Source organism: Myotis yumanensis, unplaced genomic scaffold, assembly GCF_028538775.1.
Source record: "Myotis yumanensis isolate MYYU_CA2020_CCGP unplaced genomic scaffold, mMyoYum1.0.hap1 SCAF_4, whole genome shotgun sequence".
In the NCBI taxonomy this organism is placed as follows: domain Eukaryota; kingdom Metazoa; phylum Chordata; class Mammalia; order Chiroptera; family Vespertilionidae; genus Myotis; species Myotis yumanensis.
In genome coordinates, this window is record NW_027223755.1 from 52,883,550 (window position 1) to 52,901,792 (window position 18,243).

At 38.6% G+C, this 18,243-nt stretch overlaps 1 protein-coding gene across 4 annotated transcripts in view; it reads right to left on the reverse strand.

Moving 5' to 3' along the window:
- Positions 1 to 18,243, reverse strand: part of KIAA0825 (KIAA0825 ortholog) — a 362,385-nt gene that overhangs the window by 202,745 nt on the left and 141,397 nt on the right. For all 4 annotated transcript variants that reach the window (XR_011471210.1, XM_070412335.1, XM_070412336.1 and 1 more), the window contains exons 14-15: positions 17,808 to 17,947; positions 4,553 to 4,732 (exon numbers count right to left, since the gene is read on the reverse strand). Coding sequence is in view for 3 of the 4 variants with exons in the window: in XM_070412335.1 (XP_070268436.1) it covers positions 4,553 to 4,732; positions 17,808 to 17,947 (320 nt within the window). In the remaining variant the exon portion in view is untranslated. The remainder of the gene's footprint in view (positions 1 to 4,552; positions 4,733 to 17,807; positions 17,948 to 18,243) is intronic.

An 18,243-nucleotide genomic window follows, 5' to 3' on the forward strand; every position in this document is an offset into this window, starting at 1 on the left:
AGATGACAATTTGGCAATAATATCAAAAGCTCTAACTTTTACTTATCTGTTAATTCACTTATTCCTTCTCTATAACTTTATTCTCAGGAATTAATTATGGTTATAGAAAGGATATAAAAATTGGAAAAAATCTAAATGTCCAATAATTGGTAATTTATTTAATTAGCCAAAGTAAATCTATCTACACAATAAAGCCATGTATTGTTTAGTATAAAAATAAAAGCAGATTAGAGTATGACATGTAATTTTATTAAAAATATATATCTACAGACACACATAAAAATTAAAATACATACTTTTCAATGTTAATAGTGATTTTCCTCTTCCATTACTTCTTCTTTTAAATTTTCTGCCTTCCTTCTCTCTCTTTTTCCCTCTACCTCTGCCTTTCTTTCTCCCTTCTTTCTGCTACCCTGACTTATTTCTTACTAGAGGCCCGGTGCACTAGGGTCCCTAGGCCTGTCCAGCAATTAGGGCCGATCGGGGCCTTCTGGCTGCTGGCCAGGGCCTTCCTTCCCTGCTGCCAGCTGTCGGCCAGGGCCTTCCTTCATTCTGTGCTGCCCCCTGGTGGTCAGCACATGTCATAGCAAGTGATCGAACTCCTGGTCTCCCGGTTGTACTCCTGAGGGGACACTTTGCATATTAGTCTTTGATATATATAGATTATTTGTATTACTCACTATGATATATTATTGTGTGATAAATGCAATAAAAGATTTAAAAAATATAACTTCAAAATCCTGGGGCCATCACTTGAATTAATACAGAAAAGCACCTATCTCTTTTTTCTCTCTAAAATTTCAAGGTGATATTTCTCAAGTGACTCAAGCTATTGTTAAAACAACTATGGTGAAGAAGATCTGGGTAAAAGCAAATATTCAGAGTTTAATTTTTTAACATGACACAAACATCATTAGGTAAACTATTGCTCTTTATGAGAATGGTGGAAGATATAGATGTCTGTCTTTTGAATGATGTTTTGAGACTTTAATTCATTGCAAGACATAAAGATACCTTCTTTCTACATTAAAATTACTATTCATTTTGGTTAAACTCTTTGGAGTCATGGATTAAAATAATCTCAGGTATCTAAAAATTCTAGAAAGCCAAAATTTACCCTATTTCTTATTGTTAAAAGGGTATGTTTATTCCTTTTAAAGTTAAATTAAAATATTTAAAATAATAGAGAAAAATAATAGCTCTATCTCAAAGAATTATTTAAAGTTTATAGAAATTAATTTTTGTAAAATAACTGGTAGGTAGTAAAAAAATTGTTACCTAAGATAAAAGTTTTCTTGCAATGTTACAGTGTTGGGGCTGCCCAATTTTCTCTTGATTCAGGGTTCTGCAACTCCTTGATAATGAGATACTAAAGGGAGGATTAAACAATAGCCACAGATGCCTATTGTAGAAATAAGATACAGATTTTAAAAAAAAGGAGAAATGGGAGAAGAGGAAATAGAGGAAAGAGAATAAGTGGCAAGGCCTCATTTCTGAATGCATACAAAGAGCTTGAAAGTCACCATTCTGTCCTAACAACAAATAAAAAGCTGAACAGATAAAAATAATCAAGAACTCTTCTTGAATTGGTAAGAGGTGAAGACACAAGGAAAACTGGAGAGACAGGCAAATACAGGGAGTCATGGGTGACTGGGAGTGAAGACTCACAAGCAGAAACCACCATGAAAAGCAGTACCAAGATGGGAAAATCTGAACTGTAATGAATTGCTGGAGGTTCAGTTAGAGAAATCTAAGAGTTAAAACTCCAGAAAGACCCTGTTGGGGAGGGGGAGCTGCCACTAGTTTCCCACAGTAAATGTCCCTAGTGCTTCCAGCATGGGGATGGGGAAAGAAACATTTTGAAATAGGCCAGACTCTTCTTCTTAAGGCATGCTCTCAGGAGAAACTATTAAAACAGAGCCTAGCCCTGACCGGTTTGGCTCAGTGGATAGAGCGTCGGCCTGCGGACCGAGGGGTCCTGGGTTCGATTTCGGTCAAGGGCATGTACCTTGGTTGCGGGCATATCCCCGGTGGGGGGTGTGCAGGAGGCAGCTGATCGATGTTCTTCTCTCATCGATGTTTCTAACTCTCTATCCCTCTCCCTTCCTTGCTGTAAAAAATCAATAAAATATATTTTAAAAAACAAACAAACAAACAAAAAACAGAGCCTAGCCCACTGGGATTATCAGAGCCTAACCTGGATGAAAGAAAATGCCCAACTCTAGCCCACTCCAGCCATACTCTATTGTCTAAGGGGGAAGAAAAAAAATTGAGAAACATTTATGAAGTGTACCATACTGAGGCACAGACTCACTAAAAAACTGATACCTAATCATCAGACTATAGATAGCTTACCCTCCCCCCTCACCTCTCCATCACATTATTGAAGATCTATTTAGAGTAGTCCCCTTTACCCAGTATATTATGTCCAGCTTTTCAAAATAGAAATTAAAAGATATACAAACGAACAAAAAAATTCCCCCAAAACAAAAACAATAAAAAAACACCCACACAATTTGAAAAGAAAAAGCAAGCATCAGAAACAGACATAATAAAGATGTTAGAATTATCAGACTAGGGAACTTAAACACATATGATTGATATGTTAAATGTGCTAATGGATAAAATAGACAGCATAAAAGAACAAAGGGGCAATATAAATAGAGAGATGAAAGTCCTAAGAACTACCCCTCCTCCCAAAATAATAATAAAGATCAAAAACACTGTTAACAACAATGAAGAAAGCCTTTCATGGGCTTATTAGTAAACTGAACATAGACGATGAAAGAAACACTGAGCTTAAGGATATGTCAATAGAAACCTCCAAAACGGAAAAGCAAGGAGAACAAAAATTTAAAAAAAAAGAAACCAGAACAGAATATCCAAGGACAATGGGGAAACTGCAAAAGGTGTAACATATGTATAATGGAAATAGAGTAGAGGAAAGAGAGAAAAAAACCACACAGAAGAAATATTTAAAACAATAATGAACAAAAATTTCCCCAAATTAATGTCAAACACAAATCACAGGAAATTAAGAGAACTCCAAGCAGGATAAATACTTTAAAAACTATGTCTAGACATATTATTTTCAAACTATAGAAAAATCAAAAGATAAATAAAAAACTCCTGAAAGAAACCATAGGGAAAAAGACATCTTACATTTAGAGGAACAAACATAAGAATTGCATTTGACTTCTCAGAAACCATGCAACTAAGAAGAGAGTGAAGTGAAATATTTAAAGTGCTGAAAGAAAAAAAAAATCAACCTAGAATTCTATATCCTGCAAAATGATCCTTCAAAAGTAAATGAGACAAACAATAATTGAGGGGATTTGTTGCCAGTAGACTAGCCTTGCAAGAAATGTTAAGAAGTTCTTTACAGAGAAAGAAAATAATATATGTCGAAACTCAAATTTACATAAAGAAAGAGCACTGAAGAAGGAATAAGTGAAGGTAAAATTAAAACTTTTATTTTTCTTATTCATAATTAATCTAACAGATAAGTTTATTCAAAATAATAATTACCAAAAATGTATTAACTCACACATTGATTATATTTGCATATTTTTATACTTCTGTATGTTTATATATAAGTGAGATGAATAACAATGATACAAGAAATGGGAAGGAGACATTAGAATTATTTATTATTATAAGGTATGCACACACCTGTGAATTGTTATAGTGTTATTTGAAAGTAGACTTGGATTAGTTTCAAACTTTCTCTATATATGTTGCAAACTCTAGGGCAACCACTTTATAAAGTAAAAAAAGTAGTATAACTGATATAACTGATATGCTAAGAAAAGAGAAATGTAAATGATGTAATTGATTAATGGACTAACATGATAACCACTGTCTAAGTTCTCATCCTTTGTTTTACCAAGATATTAAGTATGGAGATTTAAAGTCAAGAAAACAATGTGAGAATCTTTATACCTGGCCCTGAACATGGGGCAATCCATGAGCATTTCCTATTCAGGTATGGTAACTGTTCTTTATTATCTGCTCTAGCTACAGGCATACAATACAAATGGGAAAATATATTTTCCCCAAAGGAATGATAGGATGCCTTCTAGAGAGAGAGGCACCATTGTCATAATAATAAGTGCCTTTTAGATTTGAAAAAAATTGACCATTAGTTTTACCTATCAGTTCATTGAATAAATGAACCCTAAAGTCACAAGATATTTTTTCACATCTTACTAGGGTCTTATATGTTAAATAGCAAAGCATAATCTCTGGCAGATATTAAATTAAATTTTCATGAGAGAACATTTCCTAATAGTCTGCATCACATAATTTTTCCTCTCACCTCCCCTCACCTTGTCTCAAGTATACTTAATTTTGATAGGAACTAATGGCTAATGACTTGCAAAAGAAGACTTTAGACTGAAAAAGCAAACAAACAAACAAACCAAAAACAATGATAAAATTTTACAAATAACAGATCCAGCAAAACTGATATCATTACAACTTTTAAAACACCTTTAAATACACATTTAAGTAGCATTAGAATGCTTCTTTTAAAATTATAGATTTCTCATACCTGGAATGTTATATAAAAAGTCCCATAATTGTTCTTCTTCCATGTAGCTCACAAAAACATTCCCAAATGTTTGTGGAGAAAAATTGCAATAATATAGTATTTTAAAGATGGCTTCCACCAACGTGGGTACTTGCTTCATAGTATTTTCTGTATCAGGACCTTGTTCTTGAAAGGTGCATTCTTGGAAAGAATAGAAATGACTTAGTAAGATAGGTATCTGTGAATGTGATTACCTTTTTATAACTTGTCTGGGATAATGCTATAAAAATGCATTTGATTAATAGTAAGAGAAATGCCACATTCTTTGAGAGCAATGGCTCATCTAACCCAGTATTGTTTCTGAGATACTCATGGGTATATGTGGAAGAAAAATTGTGGGAAGGACCACAATGACATCACTAGTCATTTGATGAGCATCCCTAGTTTCCTTTTATGCCAAAAATATTTTTTTTCTCTTTAAGAAAACATTTTGATTCCTTTATTTCATTTAAAAGTAATACACATTCATTCTAGAAATCATAAAAAAGTCTATTAAGGAGACTACAATTCTACTCATAAGTGATATTCACTATATTTGGTATAGTATTTTATTAATATTATATACAAATATATATAAATGAATATAGGTATGTGTAGCTTAAATGACAAATATAATTATTCTATATACACCCATTTGTTATCTAAAATCTCTTTAAAACTAGTTAAATCTTTGTATCTCTTTTTGCAATTTGTGTTCTGAATACTACTATACCCTTTATTCAGAACATAAAATTTATGGAATATTCACATTTATAGTGTTCTCAGAATTAGGCTACCAATTCTACAAATAAATTTAAATTTGTTTTTCAAACCTGTAGGCCCTATCATTTCAGAATTAAGAGGTTTATCAACTGATTTCTCAATAAAACTATTTTAGGAATTCTCACAAAGTTAGAGGTATCTTAATTGCCCTTTAAGGCTTTCCTCTGGTTTAATTATAACTTCCTCAAAAATCAGTAAGCTCGAACTTATATGCACATATGCATAATCCATGGGCACAGACAATAATGTGGGAAGGCCTGGGGGGAAGTGGGGGTTAATGGAGAGAGAAGAGGAGAACATACATAATACTTTCAACAATACAAATAAATTAAAAAAAAAAAAGGTTCCACCCAGCCAGTGTGACTCAGTGGTTGAGTGGCAACTTAAGAACAAGGAGATCATGTTTTGATTCCTGGTCAGTACACATGCCCAGGTGTGGGATCTATCTCCAGGGCAAGGTGCACAGGAGGCAGCCAATCAATGATTCTCTCTCATCATTGATGTTTCTATCTCTTTCTCCCTCTCCCTTCCTCTCTAAAATCAATAAAAAATATATTTAAAAAAAATTCCTATACTTTTGCATCTATAGGTTGGACTGGAAAAGTGAAATAATAACATGCTGAGTATCATAATGTAACCATTTATTTAATTAAAGGTAATGACTCATATCTTATCTCATACTTAAATATCTTAAATAAATATAATCTAGACTAGAGGCCCAGTGCACAAAAATATGTGCACTCGGGGGGAAGGGGGGTCCCTTAGCCCAGCCTGTGCCCTCTCGCAGTCTGCGACCCCTCGAGGGGTGTCCTCCACTCCCCGGGGGATGGGGCCTAAGCTGGCAGTCATAAATCCCTCTGGCAGCCCGGGAGCCTTTGGGGGATGTCCACTTGCCAGCGAGGAGCAGGCCTAAGCTGCAGTCGGACATCCTTAGTGCTGCTGAGGAGGCGGGAGAGGCTCCTGCCACCACCACTGTGTTGGCAGCTGGTAGCCTGGCTTGTGGCTGAGCAGAGCTCCCCCTGTGGGAGCGCACTGACCACCAGGTGGCAGCTCCTGCATATAGCATCTGCCCCCTGGTGGTCAGTATGTGTCATAGTGACCAGTCATTCCCAGTCGTTCTGCTGTTAGGGTCAATTTGCATATTACCCTTTTATTATATAGGATATAGGCCTGGTGCACTGGTGAGGGCCGGCTGGTTTGCCCTGAAGAGTGTCCTGGATCAGGGTGGGGGTCCTGCTGGGGTGCCTGGCCAGCCTGGGTGAGGGGATGAGGGCCATTTTCAGGCTGGCCACACCCCCTTCAGGGTGGAGGTCCCCTCTGGGGTGCCTGGCCAGCCTGGGTGAGGGGCTGAGGGCTGTTTTCAGGCTGCACACACCACCTTCAGGGTGGAGGTCCCCACTGGGGTGCCTGGCCAGCCTGGGTGAGGGGCTGATGGCCGTCCTTCTTTTCTTTCTTTTTTTTTTCTGGGATTTATTTATCTTCTATAATTAAAACTTTGTAGCCTTGAGCAGAGCCCAGGTCGGCTGGAATCCTGGGTTGCCCCTGGCAACCCAGGCTCCCGGACCCTCCTTGAGCAGAGGCCACAGCGGCTGGAAGCAGGTATCTGGGATTTATTTATCTTCTATAATTGAAACTTTGTAACCTTGAGCAGAGCTGAGGGCCAGCAGGGCAGGCGGGAAGCTTGGCTTCCTCTATTGCTGGGGGCAACCCAAGCCTCCTACTCACTCCAGCTCCATGGCTGCCGCCATCTTAGTTGGGTTGTTTTGCACACTCACTCCTGATCGGCTGGTGGGCGTGGCTTGAGTGTAGCAGAGGGATGGTTAATTTGCATGTTTCTCTTTTATTATATAGGATTATTTTGTAATGAGTACATTTCTTTTTCTTGCTCATTTAGAAGCTCATCACTTTGTTTCTTCCTGATAATTTTATTTCTGTCATTTGATTTTCATGATCTAGAGCTCAATGTTATCTGCAAACTAATAAATAGCACCATAGACTTTATGTAGAGGAAATTTCTTGTTCTTGCTTTCCTAATATCCATTTCGGCTCTGCTGGTGGTTTAGTAGGAGGTGAGGGGGAAATTAGGGAGGCTGGAGGGGTGGAGGGATGAGTTTAGCCTGGAGAGCAGTGTTGACAAGCCACATATTTAAAGCCATATTCTCTGACCCAGGGTTAACCAATAATAAAGCTGCTATTTTGAATTCCATCTGCCTTCTCCTTTATCTACCAAATGGTTTATACATTATATAAACAAATGCAAGATTTGGAAACAGATTGTCTTTTCAATAACACTGGAGGGCCCTTTCACTGCAGTCATTATTTTAAACTCCTTTTGAAAAATGAACTTTTTAGTGCTTCAAAGGAAGGGTGGTGTCGGGCAAGGAACTCCACCACAACCCACCAGGAGACTCTGTTTATTGCCACCAAAGATTTACCATACATGGTGCGCTAGCACTTTGCTTTCCAAGACTGCTTAATGTTTTCTTTCTACGAGAATGCTGTTAATGACAAGCTCCTGCTGAGTCACTGAAATGGATTTGGCAGCGATGCTGTGGAAGAGTGTGCCATGAGCTTAGGGATGCTGAATTAACCAGGCACTAACAGGCATCCCTAACTGAAGGGAGTCAGAGACTCACGTTAGACAGTATGAGAGAGAAATGCAAGAATAGAAAGTGTAGCATACAATACAAGGACTCCAAACATAAAACACTAGACCAATAAATTAATACCTGAGGAAAAGGGGGTGGAGTATCACATGAAAATCGCTTTAGGGAAGCACTAGTCCATTCGAGAAATTAACAAATATAAAATTGAAACCTGTCTTAAAAAAATAGTTTTGAAAATCTTGTAGTTTTTTAAAATAAAAGCCTAACAATTGATATAAAGACCTACCATTTACTTGTTTTCAATTAAATATTACTTCTTTATTACTTTTTTTCCCTAAAACTATTCTTATTTTGGCAAATTTTGAAATTTTAAAAAGAAAATCCCATGTAACGGGTCTTAAACATATGAAGACAAAATAATCATTCTTTTTAGGGATCCTCTTCCCCAAGTTTTATCCTAAAATGCTCATCTACAAATTGAAGTGCAGCACTAACAACTTATTCTATGCTGTTTTCTTCAGTACCCAAATAAACACTAAATATCAGATTTCTCTTGAATACCCACTGTCTCAATTCAGTGCTATGATTATAGTGAGATGAGACACAGGTCTTTACTGAATACCCACAATGGTACAAGCACTAAATGAAGTGTTTTACATAGATTTTTCAATTTGTCTTGAACCTCACAAAAACTCTATGAGGTGAATGTCATCTCCATTTTTTTTTTTTAACAGATGAAGAAACTGAGTCTTAAAGAACCTGACACAATAAAGTAGAAAAACACTCTCAATCATCAAGAAAATAGCTACCTTCAGTAAAAGTTTATACTTGGGCAATTGATTCCAATTCCTTGAAAACTGATAAACTGATCTATATAGAATTCTGTATGTTTAAAAATTATTTTGTATTATTTTACATACTTATAAATGTACATAGGCAGAACTTTCGGAAATAGTTTTGGCTGTACCTGCTTGTATCTACTAGAGTTTTCCTCCACAGTTTTTATAAGGTGAGATGTTCAAAGTGCATTTCATGGGATGTTAATGAGTAGTACTTATGTTCTGGAAATGCTGGCTTCAACAATATTAGATGTGTGTGGTGTGTTTTTTTTAAAATTTTTTTTTCTGTAGGACTTCTCAGAGCCTTTAGTTATTCGTGCCCTATAAATCTCCAAGAAGAATTTTAGCATATAGGAAGCAGTGTTTTTACAGTATTTTTTGACCATGAAACCCTTTTCTAATATTGCATCTAGCTGGACTACTATAAAATTGAACCTAGGAATCATGGCTCTAATGTTTGCAAATGGACTCAAATTAACTGCAAGCCCTTTAGGTGAGCAGTTCTAAGGGTAAGGAAGCAAGGTGGGAACACAAGGGGTATTCTACTAAGAGAGTCAATTGGAAAAGAAATGATTGCTAATCAGGTCACCAACGTTGGATTTTATTTTAATTCAACTGAATTATTTGTGGAGCAAAGAGGGATTTTGCTTTAGCAGTAGGCACTGGCAAGAATAACAAAGCACAGCCAAAGGAGGTATTTAAAAACTTTGCCTCCTGAACCCACAGATTTCTACCAAGTTATATCTGGTTAAGAAACATAATGAGATTATATGATGGGCAGGCAGGTGCCTTACAGAGAGGTCAGTAAGTGTCTGGTCAATAAATGAATAAATGTTTGATGAGTGAGTAAATGAAATTTCTCTAGCACCTGCAAAATAGTGGCCTAGCTTCTTTTTGAAATCTTCCAGTGTTGGGATAGCCGCTGACATTCAAGGTAGCCAGTCCCTCTGCTAGACAGCTCAAGTTAGCAAACTGATATAGATAGATATAGATATAGATATAGATATAGATATAGATATAGATATAGATATATACTAGTAGCCCTGCGCACGAATCCGTGCACCAGTAGCTCGCCAGTAGCTCACTGCCGCCCTCCAGTAGCTCTCCGCCCACTGCCCCGCCCTCCAGTAGCTCTCTGCCCACTGCCCCGTCCTCCTCTAGCTTTTCCCACCCAACTCCTCCCCACCTCCCCTCATAGCTTGTTGCCCTGCCCCCTCCTGTAGCTCTCTGCTGCCTGCTTGTAGCCAGTAGCTCACTGCCACCCTCCAGTAGCTCTCCGCCCACTGCCCTGCCCTCCTGTAGCTCCCTCTGCCCCTCCGCCCCCCTCATAGCTTGCTGCCCTGCCCCCTCCTATAGCTCTCCACCCACTGCCCCAACCTCCTGTAGCTCCCTCCATCCCCCCATAGCTTGCTGCCCTGCCCCCTCCTGTAGCTCTCCACCACCCACTTGTAGCTTGCTGCCCCACCCTCCTGCTGATCCGTGATCTGGTTGTTATGGGGTCAGTCGTTATGCTTCATGGTATAACGACCATTTGCATATTACATCTTTATTATACAGGATAACGCTCTTATCAGAAAGGACTACCAAAATATAGGCTAGTCTCTTTAGTGGATAAAGAAAAGAAGCACATTTTTTCATATGTGTATTGGCTATCTACAATGAGGTATCACCTCACACCTGCCAGAATGACTACTGTCAATAAATCAACAAACAATGCTGACAAGGATATAGAGAAAAGGGAACCCTTAAACATTGCTGGTGGGAATACAGTCTGGTATAGCCACTGTGGAAAATAGTATGGAGTTTCCTCTTAAAAATGGAACTGTCGTTTGACCCAGCAATCCCACTTCTGGGAATCCTAGCCTTCCTTCCTATATAATAAAAGCCTAATATGCTAAGTGTCCGGTTGTCTGATCAGCCGTTCGACCTATCAAAACGTAATATGCTAATGATATGCTAAGGCTGCTCAACTGCTCACTATGACATGCACTGACCACTAGGGGGCAGATGTGCCGACCAGTAGGTGAGCTTGCTGCTGGGGTCCAGCCAATCGAGACTGAGCGAGATGGGCCAGACACCCCCTGGAGCTCTCCCACAGTCCCTCCCCAGCTGGCCAACCTCCCACATCCCTCTCTGGCCCCAATAGTGCATCCATCAGTGGGGTCCCTTGCAATCGGGCTGAGGGACCACCCCCCAAGTGCATGAATTTTGTGCACTGGGCCTCTAGTATATAATAAGAATCCTGAAACCAATTAGAAAGAATATATATATGCGCCTCTATGTTCATAGCAGCATTATTTACTATAGCTGAGATCTGGAAACAGCCCAAGTGCCCATCAGTAGATGAATGGATTAAAAAACTGTGATACAATTACACAATGGAATACTATCCGGCTATAAAAAAAGGAGCTCTTACCCTTTAAGACACCATGGATGGACCTAGAGATTATTATGCTAAGCAAAATAAACCAGTCAGAGAGAGACAAATATCACATGATCTCACTCATATGTGAAATCTAATGAACAAAATAAACTGATGAACCAAATAGGTCCAGAGGCATGGATACATGTTACATACTGGTAGGTGGCAGAGGGGGGCGGGATGAGAAGAGATTAATCAAAGAACATCTACAAATATATTCATAACCCATGAACATGGGGTAAGACAGGGGCTGGGTGAAGGGGAGTCAAGGGGAGAGGGGAAATGGAGGACATCTGTAATACTGTCAACAACAACAAAACTAAAAACAAAAGAAAAGAAACAGTGTTGTAACTGACTTTCTTATTTATCATTAGAGGTGAGAATTCAGGTTTTCTGACTGACTGCCAAAATCCATCTCCTTCTAACTTGTTCCTAAGTACTTCTATTTGCTGAGTTGGACAGCCTATTTTGTTTTTGTTTTTTTAACATGAAGACTAAATATTTGAAGACGGCTATCTTGCCTCCTCTAGTCTTTTCTTCTCCAAGTTAGACATACCTAGTTTATTTAAGTGAGGTATGGCCTCATTTCTATTTAATATCTTTATCACTTTTCTCTGTGTTGACTCTTAAGTGGGCAATATCCCTGTAAACACTTTGTGCCAAGAAAGACAATGATACTGCAGACAATGCCTGATGACCACTAAGCATGGGTGGACTAATTGGACCAAATTCTGCAGCTGCAGCCCTAAAGAGTAAGAGGAGAGTTTTGAGGTAAAGCTCTTTCAAAGGGAAATCCTTTCTGTAGGAAGAGACCAAGCCTATCTGTTTAGCGCAGTGGTTCTCAACCTTCTGGCCCTTTAAATACAGTTCCTCATGTTGTGACCCAACCATAAAATTATTTTCGTTGCTACTTCATAACTGTAATGTTGCTACTGTTATGAATCGTAATGTAAATATCTGATATGCAGGATGGTCTTAGGCGACCCCTGTGAAAGGGTCGTTCGACCGCCAAAGGGGTCGCGACCCACAGGCTGAGAATCGCTGGTTTAGTGGAATGTCTGCCCAGGCCTTGGAAGAGAAGGGAAAGGTCCATGCTGGGGTGTGTGCAGGCCTCCTCTCCAAGTGACCACACTGCAGAGAAGTGAGAAAGCCACTTGGGAGCCTGGGTGCTGCACAATTCTCTAGAACAAGGGTTGGCAACTATAGCCCAGTCAACAAATCCAGCCTGCCACCCGCTTTTTTTATGGCCCACAGCTAAGAACGGTTCTTAAATGGTTAAAACGCATTAGAAATATAATATGCTTTGAGACATGCAAAAACCACGTGAATTCAAATTTCAGTGTCTATAAATAAAGTTCAGATAGAATACAGCTAATGGGTCTTGAGACATGCTACTGCAAAATATGGTGGGTGAGAAGATTCTAGACCCCCCTACACAATATTTCAAGAGTTCTGCACATGGGGAGAATTTGTTACATATATGGGACAGTTGAAAGGTCATTGGTGCTGGAGCAGCTGCCTTTTTCCTGAAGACATTTCTGAGGGACATTGCTGATATAAAGATACACATCTAGCATGCACAACCTAGACGGCAATGTGCATGAGCTGGAGCATGCTAAGCTGGGGCAGCAGGACACAATACGCTGGACACATTGCCCACGGCCAGAGCACCATGGGCATTGCTCCTACCTCAAGGATTAGGGTCCTTGTTAGATAAGTAGTGGGCAGCCTTAAAAGGTTTCCAGCAGGGAAGTGACATAATCAGATCTGTATTTGAATAAGACCGTGCTTTCTGACTGCTGTGAATTTCCTGATAAAATGATTTAGAAATAGTCTTAAGTAAATTGTTTCTTTCTAAAAGTCTTTAATACACTGGAAGGACAAGCCACATACTCAATTCTTTTGCCTTTTATAGAAACAGATACTTTGTTGGATGACCTTGCTACTTAAAAGGGGGTCCAGGGACCAACAGCAGCAGGAGCAGCACACCTGGGAGCTTGTTAGCAATGCAGAATCTCAGGCCCACCTATTGGGTCAGAATCCTTTCATTTTAAGCAGCTCCCCCAGGTGGTCTGTTTGTACATACTTGAAAGTCAAGAATACCAAGCTTCATCCATAATATGCCTCTCACAACTCAAAAGATCAGGAAAATATTAACTATAACGTAAGAATTTGAATTTATTCATTTTTACGTTAACCACCGTTTGGTAGGGATGGCAGCCCTTTTAGCAAGAATTTTCTGCTGCTCTGTTTCTTGATTATTTTTAGGCACTTTGTGATAAGGTTGAAAGTACAAAATGTACCAACAAAATGATCCATTATAGAGGCTCCTGATAGCTCCCATGAATTGTGCCACCTGCGATTTGGTAAACGTTCTGTGGCCTCTACCTGGCTGCTGCATGGTGTGGTGGGTGGAAGAAGTCTCTGGAAGCCAGTGGTCTGGTTCCCATCTTTCTTTGGCACTTAAGAGCTATGTGACTTAGATAACTGACGTAAGTTCTATGTGTCTCAGTTTCCTCATCTGTAAGATGGAAATGGCCACTGTACCTACTACACAGAATTGTTGTGAGGATTCAGTGAGTGAACACATTTAAAGCACTTAGAAACAATGTCTGGAACATGTTAAATATTATGTATTTGCTAGTTTGTTGTTATTATATTACAACTGCAAATTACAAGAAGCCAAGAAGTTTTCACTGGAAATCATTCTTGGGGCAATGGGCAAAGAAAAGAATGTTAGTCACACTTCATTCAAATGTCACTAACAGGAAAAGGCCACCTGCTAACAATTGGGAAATTTGCCAAATATTTGTTCCTTTGATGCCACATGTAAGAAACTGCTTAAGCCATGTGGCCTCAGTGAGGCAATTACCAAAACAATTGCCCTGGGTTTTTAAAGTAAGTAATCCACAATAGTGTCTTACAATTTTAAAGTCTTCTATAAACATTTGTAGTAAAGAGATTTTCTCTTTAAATTTAAGGGGGCCCAATTTAAAAATGAAACCAACATTTACCTTCTCATGCCAACTGAACTGTAGCCAACAAATGTTATAAACCACCTACCACGTGAAATCAGTTTATTTTTATCAAGTTTCAGCAGTGTAAGCATTCCCTCAAAATACTGCATTTACACATGGAATTATTATCTATGGCAAAAACATGATTCTACTTCCTAGGAACTGCAGCCTATGAAGCATATACTATAAATTAAAATTTCACAATTAATTTATTTAATTTGGCAATTTTCTGCACCTCATATTACAAGGTAGTTTTTCCATAAATGTTCTGCTGACTCTTTTAAAACAAATAGAAATTCTGATAAATCACTTTCATAGAGCCATCCCAAATGCTACAGATATCACCTTAACTAAAAGATAAACCCCACGTTTTCATCTTTATTGTATGGTTGTCTATCAAAAAATTTTTGTACCTAACAGAATTTAATAACTGTTTAGTGAATAAAGACAACCTTGTTTTAAAATATGTATAATAAAAATCTGCTGAAATCTCTTTATTCTTATTCATGAACCAATTTAACACTAAGTTAAATTTTATCACTTAGACTGAAAAGACACTATTTATAAAGAAAAACTCTCCCATAAAAAATGAAAGCTGATAATTAGGTTGCTTGAAGCATCGAATTCAGCATATTTTTTTATTCTAAAATTTTGCTTTCCTAAAAATATGATTAAACTTCTAAATTACCAAATGGTGTTCTGAAATACCCTGAGATTTCTAAACAAATGAAAGAAAATTTCTGCAAAACTATCACAAACTCATTTTTATTACATAATAATTTCCATCGTTGTCTGGTTAACAAGGTTCCATGAGTATATTGTTTCTAACTTAAAGTGACAAGGCTTCCACTAGAACTTAATAAGTCAGTCAATCAATTGATTAGTAAATTCTGTCACTTCATCCTTTTAGTATTTAAAGTAGCTAATGAATTCAATACAAGACAATACCAGAGTGGCTATGTAACCCTAATCAAACACCCAATAGCATTTGTAAAAAATGATGGGTATTTGAGCAGACTGGGTAAATACACATGTGTACCCTATAAGAACCAAACTGAAGGTGGCATTATATGGTACCTTTGATAACTGAAGTCTCTCATACACACCAGGAGGTGGATCTAATACTTTTGGTAAGTAAATGTGAGATTTATTTGTAGGGAAACATGGTTAAATATTCTTAACTGCAATCATTTTTTCTGTACTTAGTGGCTATATCAGTATAGTGAAAAGGTTTGATCTCAATTGATTTTCCAGGCTGTTCTATGTAACTCTATCAATAGGAGACCATTTTTCTTCTGGGACCACACCCACAAGTCTCAACAATTCTATTAGAGTAACTCTCCAGCTGTGTCAGAGACTATCCATGTCATGTAGCCACCTTGTTTTATAGTTTATGTCCTAACTGATCACTGACTGGCCAATTACTGGACTTTCCCTATAAAAGCACTGTTCTAGTTCGAGGAAGAATATAAAAATCTCTGATCGGCCCTGACTTCCTAGCTGGAAAGACCAGTTAAATACACATGTATCAGAGTGTCCTGGTTGATCCAACCTGAGAGCAGACAGATTGCAGTTCTTCCTGATACTCCTAGCCTACTCCAGGATTTAATATGTGTAAGTATTTGTATAGGAAGCAGGGGGCTGAAAGCTCTGGCTGGTTCAAAATCCAGGTCTATCCACCATTTATCTATCAGCTGTCTGTGTCTCTGGGCAAGTAACATTATCTTAATCTCTAATGCCATTATTTTTAACAATAGTATATACTCTATAAGGTTACTAGAGGCCCGGTGCATGAATTCGTGCACGGGTTGGGGCCAGCCGACCTGCTCTGATTGGGGCCAATCAGGCCAGGCACGCCTGGGGGAAGGGGGGGTAGGGGAGGAGATGCAGGAGGTTGGTAGGCTGGCCCCGCCCCCTGGTCGAACTCCAGTGGAACTCCTGGTCGAGGGGACAATTGGCATATTACCCTTTTATTATATAGGAATGATAAGAACCAAATTAGACAACAAATGTAAAATGCTTAGCACAGTGCCTGACACCTAAACAAGTCAACAATAAATGTTGGCTACTTGAGGAAGCACCTGTCTTTCCTTTAGGGGAGTGGAGTTACAGCCTGAAGCTGAAGAGATGGCTTCCAAGTGAACCTGGGAGGTGTAAGCCCCAAATAGTATTGCTTGGGGTTCTAAGGGAATAAGGTGAGATTCAGGTCATTTCCAAACTTGTGTGTGTGAAAAACAGTGAAGCTTGAGATGCTGTGGTGATACTGACACCACAAATTTTAAGGATTTGAGAGCACCGGGGGAGAAGCAATATCCTCACAAGGGATCAGCAATGAGACACCTCCCCTAAGTGGCTTTTGGGAAGCAAACATCAAGATGGGTGGGAAAGAAAAACATCAGAAACTGGTCCTGAGCAGATCTGCGAAACCAAAAAATTCCCAGAAATGACTGGAGTGATTTGGACAGGGGAATGTTATAGACCTCATTTCTGTACCAACAGGCTGGAAGGGCCTGGTGACATTTGCCTCATTCATATACAAGTACACTAACAATATAAGACAGAATGTGCTAAGAGCAAATAAGAAGCGAAGGTAATGGATATTGTGAAGTGCAAGGAAGAGATCAGTGTGAACTGGAGCCTTAAAACATCTGGAATATCAGCTGGTCCTTGCAGACTGGTGGAAACCAAGTCGTCATGGTGAGTCAATTAGGGAACATGGGTGAGCCAAGTTATACAGGGAACATGTGCCTGGGTCTTTGGGACAATGGCTGAAGTGTGTGTGTGTGTGTGTGTGTGTGTGAGAGAGAGAGAGAGAGAGAGAGAGAGAGAGGGAGAGAACAAGAAAATAGTGGGAAACAAGGTTAGAAAACTAGGGTTGGATCATATCTGAATGGCTGAAGGACATGGATTTGGTCCTTGTGATGGGGAACTAGAGAAAAAAACAATTTTGATTTGGGAAACTAGTGATTGAAAGATCAATCTGGCCTCGTGTGGTATAGAAGGAGAAATGTGTAGGGGTATGTGAAAATGGTTAGAAAACTATTCACAGGTGTAGCAGGAGAGCAGTAGGATATAATGTTAGATTGGCATAATATTACTAATCATTTCCTAAAATAGCACTTACAGAGGGAAAAAATCTAATTAAGAGAAATATGGTCTTCGGTTACTCCTCAATTTCCATTCATAATTTTCTCATGATTGTCTCCATGCCCCAATGGATATGGCTTAAGCCACAGCTTGCTTGTTTGTAAGTTACATAATTGCTATTCAAGCACTGAAATTTCTAGTGTGGTTCTAATGTAATCTCTCTCTCTCTCTCTCTCTCTCTCTCTCTCTCTCTCTTAGGTCTATATAAAAATATTGTTTTCTCTCATTTAGAGTCCCTGAAAAAATATTTTCAGAGTTTTATAAAGCAATTCAATATTTTGCCCGCTGCTAACCCCACTGACTGTTGATACAGTGCAATTGGTTTACATCCCTCCGCCAACATTCAAGTATGAAAAACATTTCCATTCAACTCAAACAATGACTGGGTTTTTTGAGGACATTTTCATAATTACAAATACTCACTTGAGCTCTTCAGCAAGATTTTCAGCAAAAAACCATCCTGATGCAGTAGAGTTTCCAGAAGCAGGTTCCAATTACAACCTGGCTGGGCTAACAGCAGTTTCAATTGACCCTCAGTTGTCAGTTGTCCAGCTGATGGAGTCCTTTCAAATGCAAGATAAAGATGGAGTAATGAAGTTAATTTATCTATGAAATTAATAGCCTTAAAGTACAGATGTAATGCTAACTCCCTTAAATGTCAATTCCTCCAAGATTACTCGGAAAATGCTTTCATGCTTGCTTACTTTAGGGTTGCTCAGGGAAGGAATACATTTAATCTCAACTAGCTAAAAGCAAATTAACATTTGGTAGCCTGCCAAGTTTAAAACTGATAGAAAATCACCATGCCTATATTTCACAGAACTATGTCTGTTTTAGTTTCATGGAGCAAATAAAAATA